Raw genomic sequence first — 21,251 nt, 5'->3', positions numbered from 1 at the left:
TTGTCCTCTTTCCTTCTTCTTTCACATTTAGCTGATGTGTGAATTGGGGAACACTGTGATCAACCAGATTTATGAGGGAGGCTGTGAGGAACTAGGAGCAAAAAAGCCTGGACCCTCCAGTTCAAGGTCAGTATTTTACTCTAAAAATTCTCTTGTATATCCCATAGTTACATACCTTTGGCCAGGTAACTCAAAACAGGTGAAAAGAAGCGTCTTCACTGACTTATCTGTATGCTCTCAGGAAATGTCTGGCTCTCAGTGTTCAACATCTTATTTTACTGCAACATTCACTTCAGACTATAAACTCAATTATCTGTATATAAAAATGTCTCTCCAGTGATATAAAATTGCCAGTTTGTAATCATCTCCCTCCAGGCAGGAGAAGGAAGCCTGGATCAAGTCCAAATATGTGGAGAAACGCTTCCTGAAGAAAATGAGTGGGAGTGAGGCTTTGGTGGAGGGTGAAAGGAAGTCCCGCCCCTGGACGGTGAAGAAGTGCCAGCGACACAACAGCTCTGTTCGGGCCCCCAACAAGGCTCGTAGGAAATATCACCGCTACGAGCCAGGCAGCGCCTCACCTGCAAACCTCTCAGCAGGTAAGTGCAGGGGATTATCTTCACTTTGTTTCATGATGGGTTTTATGTCCACAGTAGTCATAAACCTTATCTCTACGCTGAAATCCAGTGCTGAAGGATGTTTGGACAGTAAATATCAAATCAAATCCAATCAAGATTATTGCCATTTAACCATACATCCCTCTACAAAATCAGAGAATATTTTCTGAGACAAAGGTGCAAAACATTAAACATAGTACTAAATACCTGAAGCATTAATCAAGCTATATACAGTAAATACACACCAACTTTTACACAACACAGTCCCTGAATCACACATCCCATTAAGTGTAAGCCAAAGAAAAAGTGTAAAATGTTTACTGCAGGTAACCAGAAGTTAAATATGCGGTTGCACCACATAACTAGGTATAAACAAAACGGTTAAAACAATAATAATAATAAAAGTATGGAATGATCATGAGTCTCCCAGATGTATTAAAAACACTGAAAAGGTGAATTAAAGTGTCCAGTGCAGGTATCCATAAATAAAATACTCCAGTTATGTGCCTTTATATGAAGTTATGCTATAACCAGTCACAGTGAGATGGATTGGCTATTGAGCAGCCTGATAGCCTGTGGGAGGAAGCAGTTCGACAGTCTTGTGGTTCTAGCTCTAATGCTGCAGATCCTCCTGTATAATGTGCAGAGGATTCTGTTGCCAACACAAGCTGACTATTGTCTCTCAGTCAGAAAATCCAGAGTTCAGCGAAAGGTAGAGGTACGGAAGTTGAGCACTACTAATATTAAATGCCAAACTGAAATCTAGTGCAGGGGCCTTTATTGTCCAGGTGAGTGAGTATTGTGTACAGTGTGGAGGATGTTGCAGCCTCTGTAGATTGGTTGGGGCGGTGAGCAGAATGGATGCAGTGATGTGGAGAAGCTGGCTGTGATGTGCGCCTTGACAAACCGTCCAAATCATTTCATCACTATAAGGGTCAGGGAAACTGGATATTGTTCAAGCAGGCCACAACTGGTTTCTTTGTTACTGGGATTACTGTGGTGGTTTTTAAATGTCTGAGGACGATAGCTTGACTGAGAGAGATGTTAAAGATGTATAGATATGTAACCCAGACTGAAGTCTTTTGATCTTTTGTCCTTCGGCAGCAGCGGCAGCGAAGTTTCGCCGGGACTCCCTGTTCTGTCCAGATGAGCTGGACTCACTGTTTTCCTACTTCGACACCGGCTCTGGTCCTCGCAGTAAGTCCGATACGCAGTCAGTACACACATTTACACACATTTCAGTAAGATGTAGGTAAGAGCTCCTTACTTTGACAAAATAACCCACAAATTCAAGTTCTAACATGATTTCTATTAAGTGTAGTCTATTAAGTGTTTGTGTGTGTATGAGAAGTTCAGTATGTGCTGTGTAATGATTAACGTGTCCGTGGCTTGGCGATGCTTGGCCCCGCAGGTCTTAGCAGCGACAGCGGCCTGGGGGGAAGCACCGACGGCAGCACTGACATCCTGGTTTTTGGCTCAGTGGTGGACAGCGTAACAGAAGAAGGTGTGTCTCTTCATATGTTTACTCAAGAATTTAGTCGTGTTGTTGGGAATATAAAGGATTTATTATGGTAGAGCACAACAGTCAGTTACACAATAACCTGTTTACAACTGAAAGAAAGAGACGTTCCCATTTCCGCCCATTGCTGTGCAATTCAGCAGTGATGATCTCATTAGGTTACATTTACTTGTATTAAGTTTTGTATTTCATCTACTTTTTAAAACCCATGTTGATGCCAAAACCTGAATCAAATACGGAGGCCTGGCTGCAACATCCCATTCAGTCAATCAAAGATCTGAGTCTAAAGAGCCTGAAATGTTCTCTGGTCGACTGAGACATCTGAAAGTGTGCACAGATGTAAACACACAGACTCTGGGGCCAATGAAAGTCAGATAAACCAGAGGAATTGCGAGAAAACTGACATAAGGCTTCATGTTTGTTGTTCTGGATTGTTGTCAAGATTTGGGAGGGGGTGTTGTGTGTATCAACAGAGTTTTAAACATATAAAATATTCCATTTACATTATTCCTCTTCTTTTCCGTCATTGTCACCGTTTTCTTACCTGCTCACAGAGGAGGAGTCGGAGGAGTCGTCCAGTGGTGAAGTGGAGATCGAACAGGAAATGTCTTCAGACCCCGAGGATCCGAGGGAGCTCCATCCTGGGGCTCTCCTCCACCGATCCTCACGTCTGCACAACCTGCCGCTCATGGCCGAGGCATTGGCACATGGTGCTGACGTACATGCTGCGAGTGAGGAGGAGGAGGGGAAGACACCACTCATACAGGCTGTGATTGGGGTGAGACACTAATGGTCTAACTACGATGTCAAATAATCAATGCGGACTGCCTGGGTTAAAGATTAAAAACCAATAATCTGCTGAAGGTACTGAAGCATAATCCCAGCCATAAACAATTACAAACAAGAAAGGAATCTCCTCATGTTGTCTGCTTCTAGGAACTGCATGACTCTCCCTCCACGTGAGGCAGGGGAAACTAAATTGTTAAATTCAAAACCAACACAGAGGCAATAAAAACTGAATTCAGTAATGTTTAACGACCAATTGTTGGGCTCCTCAGAGGAAATACACCAAAATAGATAACTCTTGTCTGTCTTTGTTTTTCTTTGGCAGGGCTCTCTGATAGCTTGTGAGTTCCTGCTACAGAACGGAGCCGATGTGAACCAAAGGGACATGAGAGGCAGAGGGCCACTGCACCACGCCACCTACCTGGGGCACACTGGGTAATAAATGGCTTTCTAAGTGGAAGGAAGGGGTTAATAGCTGCCTGCCTTCCCTGTGACATCCAGTTCATGTTCACACTTGAGTGCAATAAAAATAAAATGTTGTAGAAGCAACGTGACTTTTTAATGAATCATCATCGGTTCACTTCAATTCTCCAATGTGACGAAAAATCACCATTTGACATAACGTTTCTTAGGGACAGTATTGGGTAACCATTTTCCTCCGAAACTACCAGCAGCCATGTTTTCCGAGAAGATTGATTATCCGCTGTCTGAAGTACCTGTATTTTTGTCTCGCAAAGTCAAATCATTAATCATCACACAGAAGAATCAATGAAACAACAGATCCATCAGCCTAGAAACATTTTTGGGATCCTTCTGATCTTCATTCCATGTGCATTTGTTCTCCAATTATTATATATCTCTCCCATTTTTGGTGTTGACACCTGATGTATTAATCTCTTTCTTTTCCGTCTCTACATCTTCTATGGTACAGTCAGGTGTGTCTGTTCCTGAAGAGAGGAGCATCACAGACGGAGGTGGATGAGCAGGGTCATGACCCCCTAAGTATCGCTGTTCAGGCTGCCAACGCAGACATTGTTACCCTGTAAGTCATCCTAATTCTTCTTGAGGGTGTTGTTGTTTTAACCTGTTTTAACCCGTATAGCAAAACATTCAAGTTTTAGACCTGAATCCTAAAGTAGCTGATGACAAAGTGTTACTAATATTTTCCTTAAACAAGCAATAACCTACCACAAATATGGTGTAAATTTTCAATTTACTGTATAGTAGTTGGGACTGAGTGTCATTTCATTTCTAATGAGATAGTTAAAAGCTCCAGGAAAAAAAGTTTATAGCAAGATTATTTTGTCAAACTACTGTTTCCAAGGGAAAAAACGCTCTTCTTTATCTAAATGTTGCTTCATAGGACTGAATTATTTTTCTTTTGTTATGAAAGCTGATGTTGATGACAACCTTTACTCTCTTTTTCCCTCCTTCCTCTCATCCTTTCTCCACTGTGATATCTCCCTCATTGCTCCTTACCACCCCACCACCTCCTCACATTTCTAATGGTCTCCTCCCAACCTAAACATTTCACTGTTTTCACTTCCGTCACAATTCTCTCTTTTCTTCTCCCTCTGCCTCTCTTGCTGTCACTTCTCTTCGACAGATTGCGTTTAGCACGGATGAACGAGGAGATGCGAGAGGCCGAGGCTCCACTGGGTCAACCAGGTCAATATCCCAGCAGCAGCCCCACTGAGCAGCAGTATAGGAAGTGCATCCAGGAGTTCATCTGCCTCACCATAGATGAATGCTAGTCATTTCTGTATTCAGGAGCATAGCTCATATATACATATATATATATGTATACTATATATATATATTGCCCCTGAATGGGAACCGAAAATAATTGTGTAGACGAAGTTGCCTCTAGACACTGATCTCAAATCTGTTACTCACATAGATCTAGGCTTACGGGCAACTTCTTGGGGCATCTGAGAAGAAGAGAGTACTACTTACTCATTACGGGGGGGGTGTTATGTCCTAGGGAGACCCCTGATGGACCATTTAACTCTACTGACGATACAGTCATAACCTCCGTTTCTCTACATCACCACTACGTTTCTGCTTGCCATTACTCGGCACCACCCATGCTATGCTAGCTGCATCACACACACAGTAAAATGACTTTTTGGTGTTTTGCTAACATGGTTATCCTCTAACTTGTCATAACGTGGTGTAGCCTCTTGTGTGAGGGTGTGGGTTTACTGTTGCCTAACAGCTTCTTACCTCTGAAGAATTTTTGCTGCATTAACCCCCTACACTCTACATCAATCCAAACCATCTGTGTGACATCCAGCTTACCCATCTCTTCTTAATCGGAGATGTAAATATGCATATTTAGAAGTTATATGGGTAATCTTTTAACTATGTGCTGTGGCATGAGGTGAAAAAAATGGTATTTGTTCCACTACTTAAAGAAAAAAAGAGTAACTGACAAGCTACAGTAGAGGTGGGCAGGGTAGTTTACTGTGTATAAGAAGGGTCAGGAAGGGAAATTTAATGTAAAACTGTGACAAAAATACTGAAGGGCTTGTGGGGAAGAGACCCTCGCTTGCTTTCTAAGATACTTTGTGACATGATGAGTGAATGAGTGAGTGAGTGAACAGGAGAGTAAATGAATGCATGTGTTGAAGAATACTGAGAGACAGAGTTAAATAATATGATATTATGATGCATTATGTAAAGGAAAAAAAGAAACTGTGCACTTTTCCCATCTACAGTATTATAATTTTTATTTTCATTCAGTTAGTGTGACTTTTTTTTACATTGGTTTTGTCTGCTCGAGTTATTGTATATCTATCTGTTGTCTATTTTACTACTTTTTTATTGTTTTATTTATGTTAATCTCCCCAGAGGACCGGTGCAATGCATTCTTGGGTGCAGTTTTCATCTGCATTTCTGTTAATGATTGTCATTTTAATCTTACTTGGAAGATATGACAGGAAGTCTTTAGATTGCGTCATGTAGTAGCACTCATAAAAGCTTTGCTTTTGCTTTTATTTTTGCTTTAGAATGGCCTTAGATTTATATGGGTACAGTGATTTTTCAGACAAACCACTGAAAGAGATTTTACTGGCTTTACTATAGAAATTGTAGTTACAGTAGATCATTTTTTTAATTAACTGCAGTCATTTGTTGGTTACAAGTGAGGATGAGAACTTGCTAAGTTGTAAAGGTGATGTGCATACAAACAAGTGCAGTGAGGGAGGGTATAAAACTGGATTTACCTTTAAACAGTTACAGTACAAAGTTGACTCCTGGGTATATAACCACAGCTCAGTTTTGTTGTAAATACTCATTCATGTAACATTGTCTGTGGTGAGATTATGGAGCACATTTCTTTAGAACAGTTTACAAGCTTATGGGGTTAAAGGACGTACATACCTGGCTTCCCTCACTGGTCAACGCTAACAGTATTCTCTGCATGCTTTGCCAGAATTATTTTTGGGAAGTTCAACATCATTTGCATTATGAGCATGATGAAATAATTTTCTATGGTTTGATCATGTCGTGCAGTGCAGTCCTGTGGAGTAAGCATGTTACCACCATGACCCCTCTGACATCAGAAGTTTCTTCCTCTTTGCACCTCTGTGCCATTCATCCACCCACGGACCAAATCTGTGGTGACTTCCTCATTCTTTCCTGTTTATTTCCACAAAAACTTACAACCAGTGATTTTGATTACGTTTTTTTAATGTTGTGGTTTTATTTTCCTCTGCCAAAGACTTTTTAAAGGGAAAGTGTCTGACATTGTTGTACAATATCACTGCTTTTTTTTAATAATAACTGAAACTGTTGAGAGTAGATACAGCATAGTCTTACCATGCTTTGTGAAGTGACAGAGTGGTAGAAACACTGTTGGTGTACTCACGTGTTCAAAAGAGGTTACAGAAATGTGACTGACCTGAGAGATTTTGATATGGCAGGTGATATTCTGCAATAGTTCAATGTACTGCAAGTAGAACCAGTCTAGGGGGTGATGTGAAGCTACTGTGACCAAACTGTTAAGGGCCCTTGCCCTAGCGGGAGTATTAAATGTTGTGTCCATTGTGTGTGTTGACATAGGAGTGGTTAAAGGTGCTGTTCAAAGCAAACATGCTGTAAATAGTACACTTGTGTATTTTAACTCGAAGCCAACTGCCTGCCTCTCAGCATTCAATCACGGATCCTGACTGTCTGACCTGTTTTATGTTTGTCTTTTTATTCTCTTCCAAAAAACAAATCAAAACAAACAAACAAAAAAAAAAACACTACCTGTCAGGCAGAACTGTAACACAGTTCAGCACTACTTGGAGGCGTTCTTCTGTCCACTGATGTTTGGATTTCTTTGGAATACTTTCTTCCTTGTCTTTAGAAGCACTGAGGGGAAAAAAAGAAAACAAACTGCATACAATAAAACTGAGAAACTCTTGATGAACTAACCCTGCTTCCTGCTTGTTGCTCTCATTTCTGATTCCTGTCTCATCTCTTATCTGTAACACTCTCTCAACATTGCCGCAATATATTTGAAATATAAATAAAATATAAATGAAAAGGTGATTGTTTTAATTTAAAGATATCTAGCTATGTTGAAATATTGCCTAATGTTGAGAGAATACTATTTTTCACAATATGGTTTGCTGTGTCTTTTGGTCTATAACAAACCTTTGGGAAGCACTTGGCTTATTCAAAGCAATAAAATGGTTATCTTTATGACAACAGATATAACTGAGGTGTACACATGGACACCTCCAGACTGCCAGCACCCTATTAAAAGATCATTTCAGTGTTTGGGATCTTATGGGTATTAAATAGTGCTTCTATTTCTAGCCTGCAGCAGCAACACTGTGCCTTGAATAATTCAGTGTCTCAAGTGTGTAAAACATTTATGTGATCTCACAAGCATTGTTACACTATCACTGAAAAAAATGTTCTCACCTGCCAGAAATGCCTAATTCCTCACTTTACACTAAATGCGAACAGCACGTGTCCACCTGAGGAAATAAACACTGACTGACATATCATTGCTTCTGTTACCACAGGGGTTGCCGCAGGCAGCAGGAGAGCTAAACCCAAGGATGTTCGGGATAGAGTGAGTGAAGCATTCTGGGCCGTCTTAATAGGGGGACTAGTGTGATACTGGGATTCTCTTTGCTCTGGTGGCTGTGGGTGATCTTTAGGGTTTCTTGATCTGTCGCCCTTCCTGTCACAGGCACACCCTCTCTCTCTCTCTCTGAAGAAATATTTGGAGCTGTATAGATGTTGTGAATCTTATTTGCTTCTTGGGGAGAAATTATGCATTTGGAAGTACACAGTCTTAAGACTCAGCTAAAATGCAGTAGTCACATACATTTGGAAGTATGCACTTTTTACCTGAAAAAATATTAAAACATCCAAATGTATAGTGGGAACTAGGTCACAGAGAATGGGTAAGTAAATCACAATTACTACTATAAAATGTGAATTAGAATATTAACCACATGAATCCAGGTATCACTTGGTAGTGACTTGAATATGTACATGAGAGTAAGAAGGATCCCAGGATGATGTAGGCGTGAAATGGACAGGATGCTCACCACTCTTTCCCTGTAAGTTCCTAATTTTCATTGAGGAGAGTAAGCTTTCAAATAATAAATGCACAGAATACAGCTTAAGCATCTGGTATCCACAAAGAATTTACTTGTATAAACAAAAGACATAGAAGAATGAGTCACTTATATTATGTACCACTGAGCTAAACCTATCTTGAGACCATGCTTTCAGTGACTTTGCTCTTTCATTGGGTGCAAAAAGAAGAAGTTTATCTGCTCTGTGTTAATTCCTAAATACTGAAGTGTGGGTTACTGGAGATTGCAGTATTTGCTGGCATATTTCCTGTAATTTATGTCATTAAAAAAGTTTGGTGGGTTACTCACTGATGTTAAAGGAAAGATAAAACCAGCAGATTGGTCACTGCAGTCTCCACAGTGCCCTACAGTGGGACAACCCTACCCCTTACACCGCCCCTCCCATGACAAGTGTCCCCTGTTGCAGGTCACATCTCCTGTGTTGATGTCTTTCGCGAGTTTTCTCTCCTCGCGTCTCTCCAGCCCGAGAAGTTGAGGAGGAGGAGCTTACAGTTCAGCCCCTGCAAGAAGCCATAGTGACCACTGCTGACCACCTCTTCATCTGACCACTCTTCAGTCACTTTTGAATGAAAGCAGAGGCTGTATCTGCTATTAAAAGAGACATTTTGATGCTGGGAAGTTAATGCTACAGGTATAAACAAATGGTCTAACCTCTGCACACACTAAAGCTGTTTTATAACTCATTTATAATTGTTAACTTGTTAATTTCTTTTGTCAAAATATTTGGTCAAGCAAGGTCAAGCCCTTGCTTTTGTCAAAATGTTGCACAGTTCAAACAGTTCCTTTGCACAGGTGTTAGGCCCATTTCAGATGACCTGACACCAGTTTTGTAATGGCAATTTATTAGCGGCAGAGTCCTCTTAGCAGGTCTGAAGCAGAAGAAAAAGAAGTTGATGTTGTTTTTAAAGGGGCACTCCAACAATTTAGTATTGCACTTCCATAAAAGTGAAGGACCCACAAGAGACACAGGAGTTTTCAAAACTACGCATACCCTTTATCACATGGATCACATGCTCAAATTACTGGACTTATCATTTGCCCATAATGTAACACAATAACATAATTTATCCATATTAGATCATTCCTGCTGTTTTTTTTTTTTTTTTTAAATCTGCGATTCCTTAAAATCTGTCATCCCCAGGCCGATGTCAGTTCCATGAACAACAGTGGAGAATGTCAGAAAAGCTTTCAGCTAGAATTACAGAGAACACTGCGCAAATGTTTTCATAGGCTTAATCATACTCTCTGTGATGAGTGATCTGTGCCTCATTCCTGTTAAGGATAGTTTCACTTTGTCAACTGCAAATCTCTGATGAAATCTGATTTCAAACTGTTTTGCAGCTGGTAGCAGAAGAAATAAAATGAATGGGCAAAAGTAAAAAGGCCTTATGGAATGTTTTTGTGCTTTCCAGATTGTGTTTTCTTTTAACCTCTGGGTAACAAATACAGCAGCAAGAAACTTTGTGCTGCAGCATAATGAGAGAGATCCTCTGAGCTGGTTGAGGAGAAGGTGCACAGAACAGACTCAGACGACTTTGTAATGTGTCTTGGTGGAAGTGTGACTACAAGTGTAAGTATATTGTAAGTATATTGTAAGTATAGGTATTATGATCACAAATAATTTTCATTAGGTTACTATTGTACTTAACGAGACATTAACTAACACAGCTATTCGTGATATCAGATATCAGCGCGTGACAGTAGTGCGCTGTCCAAGTCGTTTTTTAACCGCTTTAACACAAATGAAGAAGAAAACCGGAAGCGTCACTTCTCCTGCTGCTGGCGATAGCTAAAGCTACGTCGGTGTCATCGTCTTATCGGTTTGGGGTTTGACAACAGAAACAACAGCCTTATTTCGTGTCCAGCCACGAATACCCATTTTCACTGGGGTCTCTGGAGAGGTATGTCCGTACTACTCGCTCTTTGGTTGGTAAATCCGAGAGACGTGGGCTTCAACACTCGTTAGTAACAGAGCTGTTTGCGCTAGTAGATGCTAACTCCAGGTAGCTAAACATAGCCGTGGCCTAGGTTAGCTAATGTTAGCTGTTGCTGGCTAACTCAGTGTCCACGGTGTAGCTTCCTCTGAATCCAGTTAGCCTTCCTGAGCGGACAGCGCTGACATAGCTGTGATTGTTAAATTAAAGCTCTTCGGCCACACACGATGCCGTGCTGCAGTTTGGGGCTGGTCTGCTTTGTTTGTTTACAGTCGGTGGTCTAGTGACTGTCTGATGTCTTTCCAACTTATCGATCTGCTCAGGCAAACAGAGATTTAACAGTAGCGCAGCTCGCCGAGGAGCGGATTAGCTTCAGGTAAAACACAAGTTGCGTTAAGTGACATGTCATTTACGAGGAAGTGACAGTGAAATCATTTCACCTCTGTTACAGTTCAGCTCAGCAACGACTACATGCCAGCTGTTAGCTGCATGACAGCGGCTAATGGTGAGGTTATCTTGAGTTTACTGGGCTGAGGTGAAGCCACAGTTAAAAGTACGTTTATACCCACGTCCTGTAACCCATATAGGAAACTAAGTACAGTCAAAGCACTTGTACTTCAACTCCACTGTGTTACAAATTCAGATATACTCTTTATTTTTATAACACCTTTCAACAACAAGGCACACAAGACATGAACAGAACGTAAAACATACAAAGACAAAAGGCAAAAAGAAACACAAGAGGATATTGAATAGACACTTTTAGTTGAAGAATCTGCCTGTTACAGCTTGCTTTGACTCAGAGTCAGACTTTTATTAACATCTTTACACTATTCATTGATCAATTAAAAAGTAATATATACATCATTCATTACATGCAGGCTTCTAGCACTGAAATAAAACATTTCTTACTCCTAAAGCAACTAATCATCTGAATGACACTATTTGTTATTTAAGTGCAGTATCAAGGTAATCTAGATAATCCACACAACTCACTGTCAGCAGTGTTATTTAGGATCTAGGTCTGGGACAGTTACTGCATTACAGCAGTACAGTGTTAAGATGAACCCTAACTACCATCTTCAGGTTTTGTCTTTTTTTGAACTCCAGTGTCTACCAAGCACTCACGAATCTCAGTCAACAATCAGACGACAACACTGTTCACAGAGTTTTCTCGTCAGCTCCACTTTCAGCTGCAGTTACGTTTTGAAAACGTAGCACTTAAGTTGAAGCTTCACAATTTAAGCTTTCTGCCTGCCAATATGGTATGATTATGAGGTGTTGTACACAATTATGGCTGGCAGTTCTACAAATTTTGCCGTTATGATACCTGTGTAACTTTAGAGATTATCTCTAAAATGAAAAACTGTTTTTAAAAAGTCGGTTTTAAATCTGTATTTATTCTCTGCGCTTTGAAGTTTCACCAAATTTCATCAGCAACTGAGATCTATCAGTCTGTTTAAAACACAAACAATAGCATGAACACTATGCCATCAGTCAAATGCACAACATCCATAAAGTGGTAAAAGACAGAGTTGCCGGAAAGCAGAGCAATTCTGGTGTTGAAACATCAGCAGTAAATGAAGGTTACCCTTCGGTCAAGTATTGCAGTGGAATACAACCTGATTGTGGTGCCACACTAACAGATTTCAAGACCAAAGATACCAGGATAAATTTCAGTATCTCCCTTTTTAATATCCTCCTAATCCTCAGATGAACAACAACGGGAATAAGAGAGCTCCAACAACAGCCACTCAGCGACTTAAGCAGGATTACCTCAGGATAAAGAAAGACCCCGTGCCTTACATCTGTGCAGAACCTCTCCCCTCCAACATCCTAGAATGGTAAGGTGTTCATCCTCGCAAGACCTTCAGCCTTTGGACAGTTTTTTTAAACATACACCAGCTGAATTTATCTCTCTACATTCTAAATCATAAAAGATATTAAATTCTAAATACAAAAATATAACAACTGAGGTTGTCAAGAAAAAGGACATTTTGGAAGCAACAAACTGTTTTAACAGTGGTTTAAAGCAGTGGTTCCCAAGCTGAGGTTCACAACCCAGGTGTACCAAGATCATTTAAAAGATAACAGTAGAAAAAAAGCATATTTGTCATACACAGAATAATCTGTATTTTGCAGGCTCCTTTTTAAAATGTTACTTTACACAAATTACCTTTTAACTCTTGTGGCCTTTAGCTGTTCAAATAGTTTTGTATTTATATGCCCAGGTTTCAAGACAACTGTTCCTGAGGCTGAGCGGTGCCAACGGCATTGAGTAACATGTCACTGCAGATTTAGTGCCAACTGTGTATACAGTTTTTTCAGAAGAATGCAGTTCCCATGAAGTCTGTTTACTGCATGCTCTGGAAAATATTGTGACTACATAACTGGGTTAGTGTCTGAAGACATCGCTCGCAGCAATGGAAGTTTTTCACTGCTGTGAGCGATGTCTCACTGTAAATAAAATTCAGCTCACCTCCAGTGGACTGGGGTGTAGGAACAAATCACAGAGACGGATATCTATTATCTAATAACCGAGAGTGATAAAACCAAAACTGCATGACCAGGTGTCACTGGAGTCAGGACTGCTTTTTTTTTCCTTAGAAAAATCTTATCACCTACAAATAGTGAATGAACTTAAGCACATGTTCAGGAAATACTACACTAACCTCTAATTTGTTGATAAAATCTGACTAGTATAACTGTAATAGTATAATAAAAGGTTAAATATTTAGTTAGTCATATTTGAACTGGCTGTAGTTTGTTGGATTTCATCTTCCAGGGAAAATTGCTCTGGTGGATTAGATTATTTATGAAGAATATGAGGTAACCTGCTGGAGTGCACATGAACTTGTAAAAGCAGTTGTGTGTCACTACCATGATTCATAAATCAGTCTTTTTCCTGGTTGCTGCTGTGATTTCTGTGAAACAGTTCTTCATACACAGTGGCTTCAGAAAGTATTCACATTTAATTTGAAATTGATAAAATACACAGTTTATACCCCAAAATTTACACTCTCAAACCAACAATCACAAAATGAAAATGTGTTTTTAGACATTTGTTAAAAAAAAAAAAAAATCAAAAGCTGAAATCTCTCATTTCACTGCAATTTTATCCATTTCATATGAAATCTACAAAACAGTAAAGTGTGGATAAAGTGAAGAGGTCTGAATACTTTCTGAAGCCGCTGTACACATTTGTTCACGTGCTGGCTGTTCCTTAAATAGACCTCTTCCTTCATAAGTTATGACTTCATTTACTAAAAATGCAAGCGTTCGTTTGAACATACAGTCTGTGTCTATTTCTAGGTATAGGTATATTTGCATTGGATGACACACCTTAGATGAGGTATTATTTGTTATCCAGGGCTAGAAATGTGACATGTTATTTTTGATATTAAAATGAATGTAACACCTCAGGTGGTTTATTTTTGCACTTAAATATATCACCTTCCTATCAGTTATATTTTGATAAGTGTTGAGTGATATTCTATTTTCTCTCTTTGTTCTGTAGATGGGTGTTAATTTGCTGCTATCACAGACTTATCGGACTTGAGAAAATAAGGAACTACCTCCAGTGTTCTATTCATTGCCAGTGCAAACTGTTTATAGTCAGATATATTGCTTTATTTAATTTTTATTTCGCTTTTGGTTAAGCCAGTAAAGTCCTACTGAGGTTGTAAATCGCTTATGTAAGGGAGAACCATGGCCAAGATGGCAGCACAAGTTGGAGACAGGCAGAGTTAATCAAACAGATAGAACACCGAAAATTGATAACAGTGTTAAAATGGTTAAAATGAGCAAAGAACAGGGACAATTAACAACGTGGTCAGTTAGCATACAATAAGAAGCCTCGGTGTGGTCTTTGACCTGTGTTTGAACTTTATGGAAAGTTAAAACTCACCTCTTCAGCATGGCTCAGTATGGTTTATAGATATTACTTTCTTTATTTTATTCACTTAATCTATTTTGTATCTATGTTATTAGATGTTGTTCTACATTGTTTTATCTGTTATTTTATTAATATTATGTCTTTCTTACTTTATATCATTTTTTTTTTAAAACTTCAACTGTTCTTGTTTGTCTTCTTCTTACTATCATTATTGTTAATATTCTATTTTTAAAATCTATCTACTTTTTGTTTGTTAATCTAGTTTTATACCCGTTACGGTCTACACTTGTTCTGGCTTATTATCGGCTTATCGTCATCTGTGAAGTACTTTGAACTGCACTGACCTGTATACTGACCTCCATAGATATAAAGTTTGATTGATTGATTAATAGATAGAATTTACAACTGTCCTGAATTCAGTGACTGAAGTGAGACAATCAGTGGAGTTTGATTCAGTGCAGATCTTGAAGATGGAGATTTAGCCAACTCACTGTTTATGGTTCCAAAAGTTGTTTGTGATGTAATGTTGTTAACATCTAGAGAACCTACAAGCTACGTTATATTTTTATTACTAATCTAATTTCTCCTGTCTTCTCCAGGCACTATGTAGTCAGAGGTCCCGAGAAAACCCCGTATGAAGGTAAAACTTCCATTCAGTTAATCATGTACTGTATTTGTGCTCATCATAGCTTTTTCCAATGGGTGTATTTTAGACAAGTTGAATCCTGCTGATCTCTGTGTTTTGTAAATGATGTGACATGTATTTTTATATTAATCTTGAACTGTCATTTTTTTTAGGAGGATATTATCATGGAAAACTCATATTTCCACGGGAGTTTCCTTTTAAACCACCAAGTATCTATATGATAACACCAAATGGGAGATTTAAGTGTAATACAAGGTAAGAATGTAGTTTCTTATTGATGAATTGAGTGAGATTTCAGGATCTTAAGAATTAAAAAAAAAAAAAAAAAAACTACTACTGTTTGCGACTTTCTTCCCTTTTTGTAACTTTGCCTGGTTCCTCCACAGGTTATGTTTGTCCATCACAGATTTCCATCCAGACACGTGGAACCCTGCGTGGTCCGTCTCCACGATCCTCACAGGCCTGCTCAGCTTCATGGTCGAGAAAGGCCCCACCCTCGGCAGCATCGAGACCTCTGACTACACGGTGAGGTCAAGCAGATGATCATAAACACAGAGCGGCGACCTGAACGACCTGTGACCTCTCAGATATTTAACATGTTGTTTCATTCATTTTTTTCCAGAAAAGACAGCTGTCAGCCCAAAGCCTGGCCTTCAACCTCAAGGACAAAGTGTTCTGCGAGTTATTTCCTGATGTAGTCGATGTAAGTATGAGGTGATCTCTAACTTCTTCTCTCCTTTTTTTCTTTCTTTTTGTTGACCTAAAGTTCTCCAATCTCTTTCCCTCCCTCCACCAGGAGATGAAGCAGAAACAGAAGGCCCAGGAGGAGTTAAGCGCCCGCACTCAGCCCCTACCCTTACCTGACGTGGTGCCCGACGGTGACCCTCAGCACGCCCATTATGGCCTCCCCGCCCTCAACGGAGGCCCCGTCCCACTCGGGGGCGCCAACCCCGCCCCTGGGCTTCAGCAGGCCAATCGCAACCATGGACTTCTAGGTGGGGCTCTAGCCAACCTGTTTGTGATTGTAGGCTTTGCGGCATTTGCCTACACAGTCAAGTACGTGCTGAGGAGCATAGCTCAGGAGTGAAAGGAGCCCGCGTTGTAGGGCGACGCTCCCCCCTGCAGGTGAGCCAGCTAGTGGACTCCACATTCTACAAACACACTACGTGGGGGAAGGGATGTTCATTCCTGGGTTAAACCCCTCCACGACCACCACCACCACAACCACCACCACCATGGACTTTGGAAGACGGAAGCTCAAAGCCGACCCACCCAGGAAGGACTGAGAGGAGGAAGGGGAAGGAGGTGGGGGAGTGGATGGGAGTGGCAGTAGGGCCAGGGGTTTGGAGGGGCTTATTAAAATGGTTGTGATCCACTCTGTGTACTGTCAGCAGTAGGAACAAACTTGGCTCATGGGTTGCCGAAGAGTGTAGAACCGAGGACGCGCAGACAGGTTGTAGTTCGTTGCACCGTCCTGAGGGCTGGTCACAACAGGAGAGGTGGAATGAAATGCACCACTGTTCTCCTGCTCTATCGTGAACATTACTCAGAAAAACTACAAAAAGTCTGTCCCGTCGCAGTCTTTCCTGGTCATTCATCAGATCACACAGCCTTCTCAGGGCATGACTTGTTGCTGTTGCAGTGCTCATTGTGTTCAGAGTCAAGTCTTTGACACTGGAGTTGGATTTATACATCCCCATGTAGCTCCATATAGCTTCAGGGCATTGGGTTTCATTAAGCCGCAGAGGAGGTCGAAAGAGGTTTCTCAACCTACAGTTTCACATCATCACCGGAGGCATTTAGTTATTGTGCAGTGGGAACACAGGAGTAAATCTGGGTAAAGGGAAAAAATGTAAGAGGAAGTTGTTTTTGTTTCGTAGGAATGTGTTGTTCTCCAGATTTAAAAACGAAAAAAAAAAAAACATGGACTATCCACATGCCTGAAAGAACACCTCACCAATTTGTAACATTATCCTGAGACATGTCTGTGTGTGTTTTTATCACAAATCCAAAAACACAGCAAAGGCCTGATGGTCTGTGTTTACTAACAGGGAGGGGAACATGAAGACCGTGAAAGACCATTGTCAACCAGTGACAAATATCAAGTAAGGGCAAGCAAAAATACACGTGCACAAATCACAGTACACAGCAATGTTATAGAAACACATGGTACTTTTGCATGTCATCAGCAGATCATGTTTCTGATGACTTTCAAACAGGCAGTAAACAAAGTAGTCCTGCTACAGCTGGGTGTATCTACAGCAGCATAAAAACACAAACCTGGCCTGTCAAGTCTGTGGGAGAACCACATACAGGGTCAAAGTCTGATGCGAGTCCAGTCCAGTCTCTCCCGTCAACCCATGAGCCAAGCAGTGAACCCAGTGTCTGCACAGAAAGTAAACAGAGACCAGTACCAGTAGTTTCTTCTTCTTTTTTTTTTCTTTAATTGGCTTAGCTGACCCGTTTAGCACCACTCTATATAGGTCCAAATAAGAAGACACATGAAGAGAACCAGTGTTTTGTTTCTGTATATTATTTTCTTTCTTTTTTTTTCTTCAATGTTTTTGTTCTCTTTATTTATAGAGACAACCTCGGCTTGTCTGTCTCGGTTCTGAGGAACCTTTTAGTGTTTGCTAAGCAGGGCGTCGTGGACAAACACACAGGCAGGCCGTGGACCAAGCTCACACATTTGCTGATAATTTACTGTTGTGCATTGCATTTAGTAAAGATGGTTCTACTGTGTATCTAATGTTTCAGCAGAAAAATGATCTGATCATGATCTGAAAGCGGAAAAACTCGCCTTCTATTGCTCTTCTTCTTTTCTTGGCACCATCTTTAAAAAAAGAAAACGAAAAAAAAAGACAAACTGATGATGATGGGAGTGCGTTTGTGTGATTCTACAGCAAATGCCCAAATTTCCATGCTTCAGTTAATCTTGTGTGACATTGTATGTTTTCATAGTAAATGCAAATAAATTACCCTGCTTGGCAGGGCGTTTTAGAAAACCTTCCTTTGAGCTGCTTCAAATCATGCTTTAAATTGTGCATAAGCATTTAGCTAGTTGCTGTTTCACTAAGGTCAAAGGTCCATTTTCTTTCTAATAAAACTGTCATTTAAATCAAAATGAGATTGCTCACAAAGGTTGTAATCTTTTGATTAGATAATAAAACTTGGAATTCAGGTGCCTGTTTACACTTGGCTCAGTGCAGTTCCACAGAACATCAGTTACTTCAGGGCAATGCTTCCTTGGAAATGTTCAGCCCCCACGTGATAAAGCATCACATCTGCAGGGAGTGCTTTAAGAGCACCTAAGCCAGGCACCTCACAGCCACTTCACAGCAAACCTCACTCATACCAGCAGAAAGCAAAAAGCAGCAAACAGAGGAGCCTCTGTCAACCCTGCAAGTAAGTATTACTCTAAAAGAGCTGGTAGATGTCTTTATACTATAGTAATAATGATGCTTTCTGTTATCTAAGAGTATTTATTGTCAGCAAAAGAAAACTTTTAATCATTTTTCCTGTATTGATTTTTTTTTTTTTACATGGTTTTGTCATGTTGTGTTCTTCAGGTTGTCCCTCAGTCTGGTGAAGGAATACACTCTGTTTTTTCCGTATCATCCTCTATCTACATCTACACTGAGGTCAACATGTTCATCAATGAGGAGCTCGAGTGCATTGTGTGCTGCTACGAGTACTCCCGCAGCGACCGGATCCCTCGGGTCCTGCACTGCAATCATACTTTTTGCGCCCCCTGCCTGGAGAAACTGTCCAAGCTGGACGGAGTCATCCGCACCGTCTCCTGCCCTCTGTGCCGCTGGATTACCTGCACCCGGGCCAGCCTGACCCTGCCCGGCGCCCTGTGGGTCAACACGGAGATCTGGGACCAGATTGCAGAAGAGCAGCGAGTGAGGAAGGATAAATCAGTGGAGAATTTGAATTACCCAAAGACCCAGCTCATCAAGCCAGACCTGTAAGTGTGTCCTTTGCGACAGCCTCCTGTGATTCAGCTTTTTAATATAATAATTTGACTCATTTGAAACAAGCTGCATTCATTTTTATTTATTCAAGTCTAATATCTAAACACATCCCTCTTCTTCTTTTTTTTTAATTTAACTTTTTTATTTTAGCACTAATTCAAGACAGTCTGGCTTCATGTCCACGCTTCAAAAAATATTCAGCTGTGTGCTGCTGCAAGAACAAGAGATGGAGCGCTGCTGACACTTAAACCAGCATAAGACATTTTGGTTGCATCTACCTTTCTTTTCCTGTTTGACGTGACAGATCTGATGAACGTGGCAGCGCGTCTGCAGTGCCATACTCAGTGTGGTTTGTATGGCCAGAGTCGCACTGATATCTCAGGTGGACTATGAGGAACGAAGGCCTGGTACAGGAGGTACATGTGAAGTTTTGGTTGGTTTTTTTTTCTTTTTTTTTTGGTTTTAAAAGAACTACACTGTCTTTAAGACAACATATTTTCTATGAATTTGTTGTGAAACACTGCTGTATAGTTTTTTTTTAAAATCACTGTAAGAGGAACTGTGAAATATCTGTGAATGAATATTTAATCAGCCTTCTCAAAACAAGTTAGGTTAACTGTGTTTAGGTGTGAAGAGCTCATTCATATTTAAAGTAATTCACTGGTATAAGGAATGCTGTATTTTGTAAAACACTGCATAATATAAATTAACAATTCTTTTGTATCTGTACAGTAAATTGCATTTATTTTGGTACATCTGTTAGAAAATCAGGTGTAGATTGGAGGAGCTGTGTTTTTTTAATCTATGTATCATTGACATGAAGGATTTGCATCAGTTATTCTGAGTTATTTATACAGCGTAAACAAAATCACAACTATTGACTGTCTATGGTACAGACATTTGTGCACATTTCCATGTAAAGTCAACACCATCTGTGAAGTGTTACTGGATGAACCATGAAGAACAATGTTCTAGTAACCAAACATGGGCAGCATTTTAATAAAAGTTGTTCAGAAGTATTTTGTCCAGAGTTTATTTGTCTTGGACTGAGTGGAAAAAAGTAGATCCAGTTTAGATTAAAATAGTTTTTGCTGTTTCAGTCAGTCTGGCTGTGTCAGATGAAAATTGCAAATACACCTGTTAAAATTCTATTTGGTTTTTAAAAACAAAATTATTTTTTTTGTTAAAAAAAAAAACCCTAAACATTACGCAGGTTAAAATGGTTTCTTTAGTTAGTTACCTTTTTCCAAACCGTGCAGCTCCACAGAAATTTTAACTTCAGTATTTGAATCACTTCAGTTTATTTGCAGTTTGGAAAAGAACTTAAAATAATTTGCCCAAAACTGCTTTACTAAATTCTGATGTTGCAGTAGCACCTGAATATACTTTTAAAGCATTATTGTGCTTTTTTTTAAGTGGAATAATATACCAACAATGACACACCTGTACTGTATGACTTTTTTTGGCATATTTTGAAGCCATACCGCGGTATGGCGTTTTTTTAAAACATTTTGAGGTCTTACTAAAATATGACTTTTTTTTTTTAGCATATTTTGAAGTCATAGTATGATGTTTTTTTTTTTTAGCATATGTTGAACCCTTACTATACTATGACGTTTTTTATGACATTTTGTAGTCTTACTAATATATGACTTTTTTTTAGCATATTTTGAAGCCATACCACGGTATGACGTTTTTGATGACAATTTGAGGTCTTACTAAAATATGACTTTTTTTAAGCATATTTTGAAGCCATGCCGCAGTATGACGTTTTTTATGACATTTTGAAGTCTTACTAAAATATGTCTTTTTTGGCATATTTTGAAGCCTAGACTTTTAGCTAATATAATCATGACTGTACCTTACCTGTGTCTTTGTTTATTCAAAATATGTCTTTTACAATGTTTTAAAAATTTAAAAAATTTGGCCGATTTTGACGCCTTACTATAATATGACCATTTTTATGACATTTTGAGGTCAAAAAAATTTTTTGATTTTTTTTTGGCCAATTTTGACGCCTTACTATACTATGACCATTTTTATGACATTTTTACCCAAAAAAAATTTTTGACTTTTTTTGGCCGATTTTGACGCCTTACTATACTATGAAGTTTTTTATGACATTTTGAGGTAAAAAAAATTTTTTGGCCGATTTTGACGCCTTACTATACTATGACGTTTTTTATGACATTTTGAGGTCAAAAAAAATTTTGACTTTTTTTGGCCGAAAAAAACGCCATACTATACTATGACGTTTTTTATGACATTTTGAGG

At 39.6% G+C, this 21,251-nt stretch overlaps 3 protein-coding genes across 5 annotated transcripts in view; all 3 read left to right on the top strand.

Moving 5' to 3' along the window:
* LOC121178759 (arf-GAP with coiled-coil, ANK repeat and PH domain-containing protein 3-like) overlaps positions 1–9,907 on the top strand; it is a 56,361-nt gene extending 46,454 nt beyond the window's left edge. The window contains exons 17-26 of one of the 2 annotated variants that reach the window (XM_041033078.1): positions 32–126; positions 376–596; positions 1,719–1,811; positions 2,026–2,118; positions 2,688–2,911; positions 3,245–3,354; positions 3,851–3,961; positions 4,526–4,587; positions 7,941–7,990; positions 8,932–9,907. In XM_041033078.1, the coding sequence (XP_040889012.1) occupies positions 32–126; positions 376–596; positions 1,719–1,811; positions 2,026–2,118; positions 2,688–2,911; positions 3,245–3,354; positions 3,851–3,961; positions 4,526–4,587; positions 7,941–7,990; positions 8,932–9,000 (1,128 nt within the window). In that variant the 3' untranslated portion in view covers positions 9,001–9,907. Of the gene's footprint in view, positions 1–31; positions 127–375; positions 597–1,718; positions 1,812–2,016; positions 2,119–2,687; positions 2,912–3,244; positions 3,355–3,850; positions 3,962–4,525; positions 4,588–7,940; positions 7,991–8,931 lie in introns of both variants that reach the window. The other variant, XM_041033077.1, reaches the window with a different exon arrangement.
* A 380-nt stretch (positions 9,908–10,287) lies between these two features.
* Positions 10,288–17,901, top strand: ube2j2 (ubiquitin-conjugating enzyme E2, J2 (UBC6 homolog, yeast)). The gene is made up of 7 exons (XM_041034796.1): positions 10,288–10,426; positions 12,173–12,303; positions 14,954–14,994; positions 15,153–15,255; positions 15,387–15,525; positions 15,623–15,703; positions 15,797–17,901. Exons 2-7 carry the CDS (start codon positions 12,173–12,175, stop codon positions 16,085–16,087), a joined length of 786 nt encoding a protein of 261 aa, XP_040890730.1. The 5' UTR covers positions 10,288–10,426; the 3' UTR covers positions 16,088–17,901.
* Positions 17,902–18,320: 419 nt separating this feature from the next.
* Positions 18,321–20,012, top strand: LOC121179524 (RING finger protein 208-like). 2 transcript variants are annotated; one of them, XM_041034414.1, is made up of 3 exons: positions 18,321–18,405; positions 18,570–18,970; positions 19,282–20,012. In XM_041034414.1, the coding sequence occupies exons 2-3, from the start codon at positions 18,648–18,650 to the stop codon at positions 19,349–19,351; spliced, it is 393 nt and encodes a 130-aa protein (XP_040890348.1). In that variant the 5' UTR covers positions 18,321–18,405; positions 18,570–18,647; the 3' UTR covers positions 19,352–20,012. The 2 variants fall into 2 exon arrangements, with proteins under 2 accessions (XP_040890348.1, XP_040890347.1); XM_041034413.1 differs by having other exon boundaries at positions 19,128–20,011.
* The last annotated feature ends 1,239 nt before the right edge of the window (positions 20,013–21,251 follow it).

This window comes from Toxotes jaculatrix, chromosome 3 (genome assembly GCF_017976425.1).
Source record: "Toxotes jaculatrix isolate fToxJac2 chromosome 3, fToxJac2.pri, whole genome shotgun sequence".
Taxonomy (NCBI): Eukaryota; Metazoa; Chordata; class Actinopteri; family Toxotidae; genus Toxotes; species Toxotes jaculatrix.
This window is presented reverse-complemented; position numbering and strand designations above follow the sequence as displayed.

Excerpts from the sequence above, each read along its gene's own strand:
- ube2j2 (XM_041034796.1), top strand. The coding sequence starts at position 12,173 with ATGAACAACAACGGGAATAAGAGAGCTCCAACAACAGCCACTCAGCGA. Across the intron at positions 15,526-15,622 it reads TCGAGACCTCTGACTACACG|AAAAGACAGCTGTCAGCCCA; the intron begins GTGAGGTCAAGC and ends ATTTTTTTCCAG. Across the intron at positions 15,704-15,796 it reads TATTTCCTGATGTAGTCGAT|GAGATGAAGCAGAAACAGAA; the intron begins GTAAGTATGAGG and ends TCCCTCCACCAG.
- LOC121179524 (XM_041034413.1), top strand. The coding sequence starts at position 18,648 with ATGTTCATCAATGAGGAGCTCGAGTGCATTGTGTGCTGCTACGAGTAC. Across the intron at positions 18,971-19,127 it reads CAGCTCATCAAGCCAGACCT|CACTAATTCAAGACAGTCTG; the intron begins GTAAGTGTGTCC and ends TTTTTATTTTAG.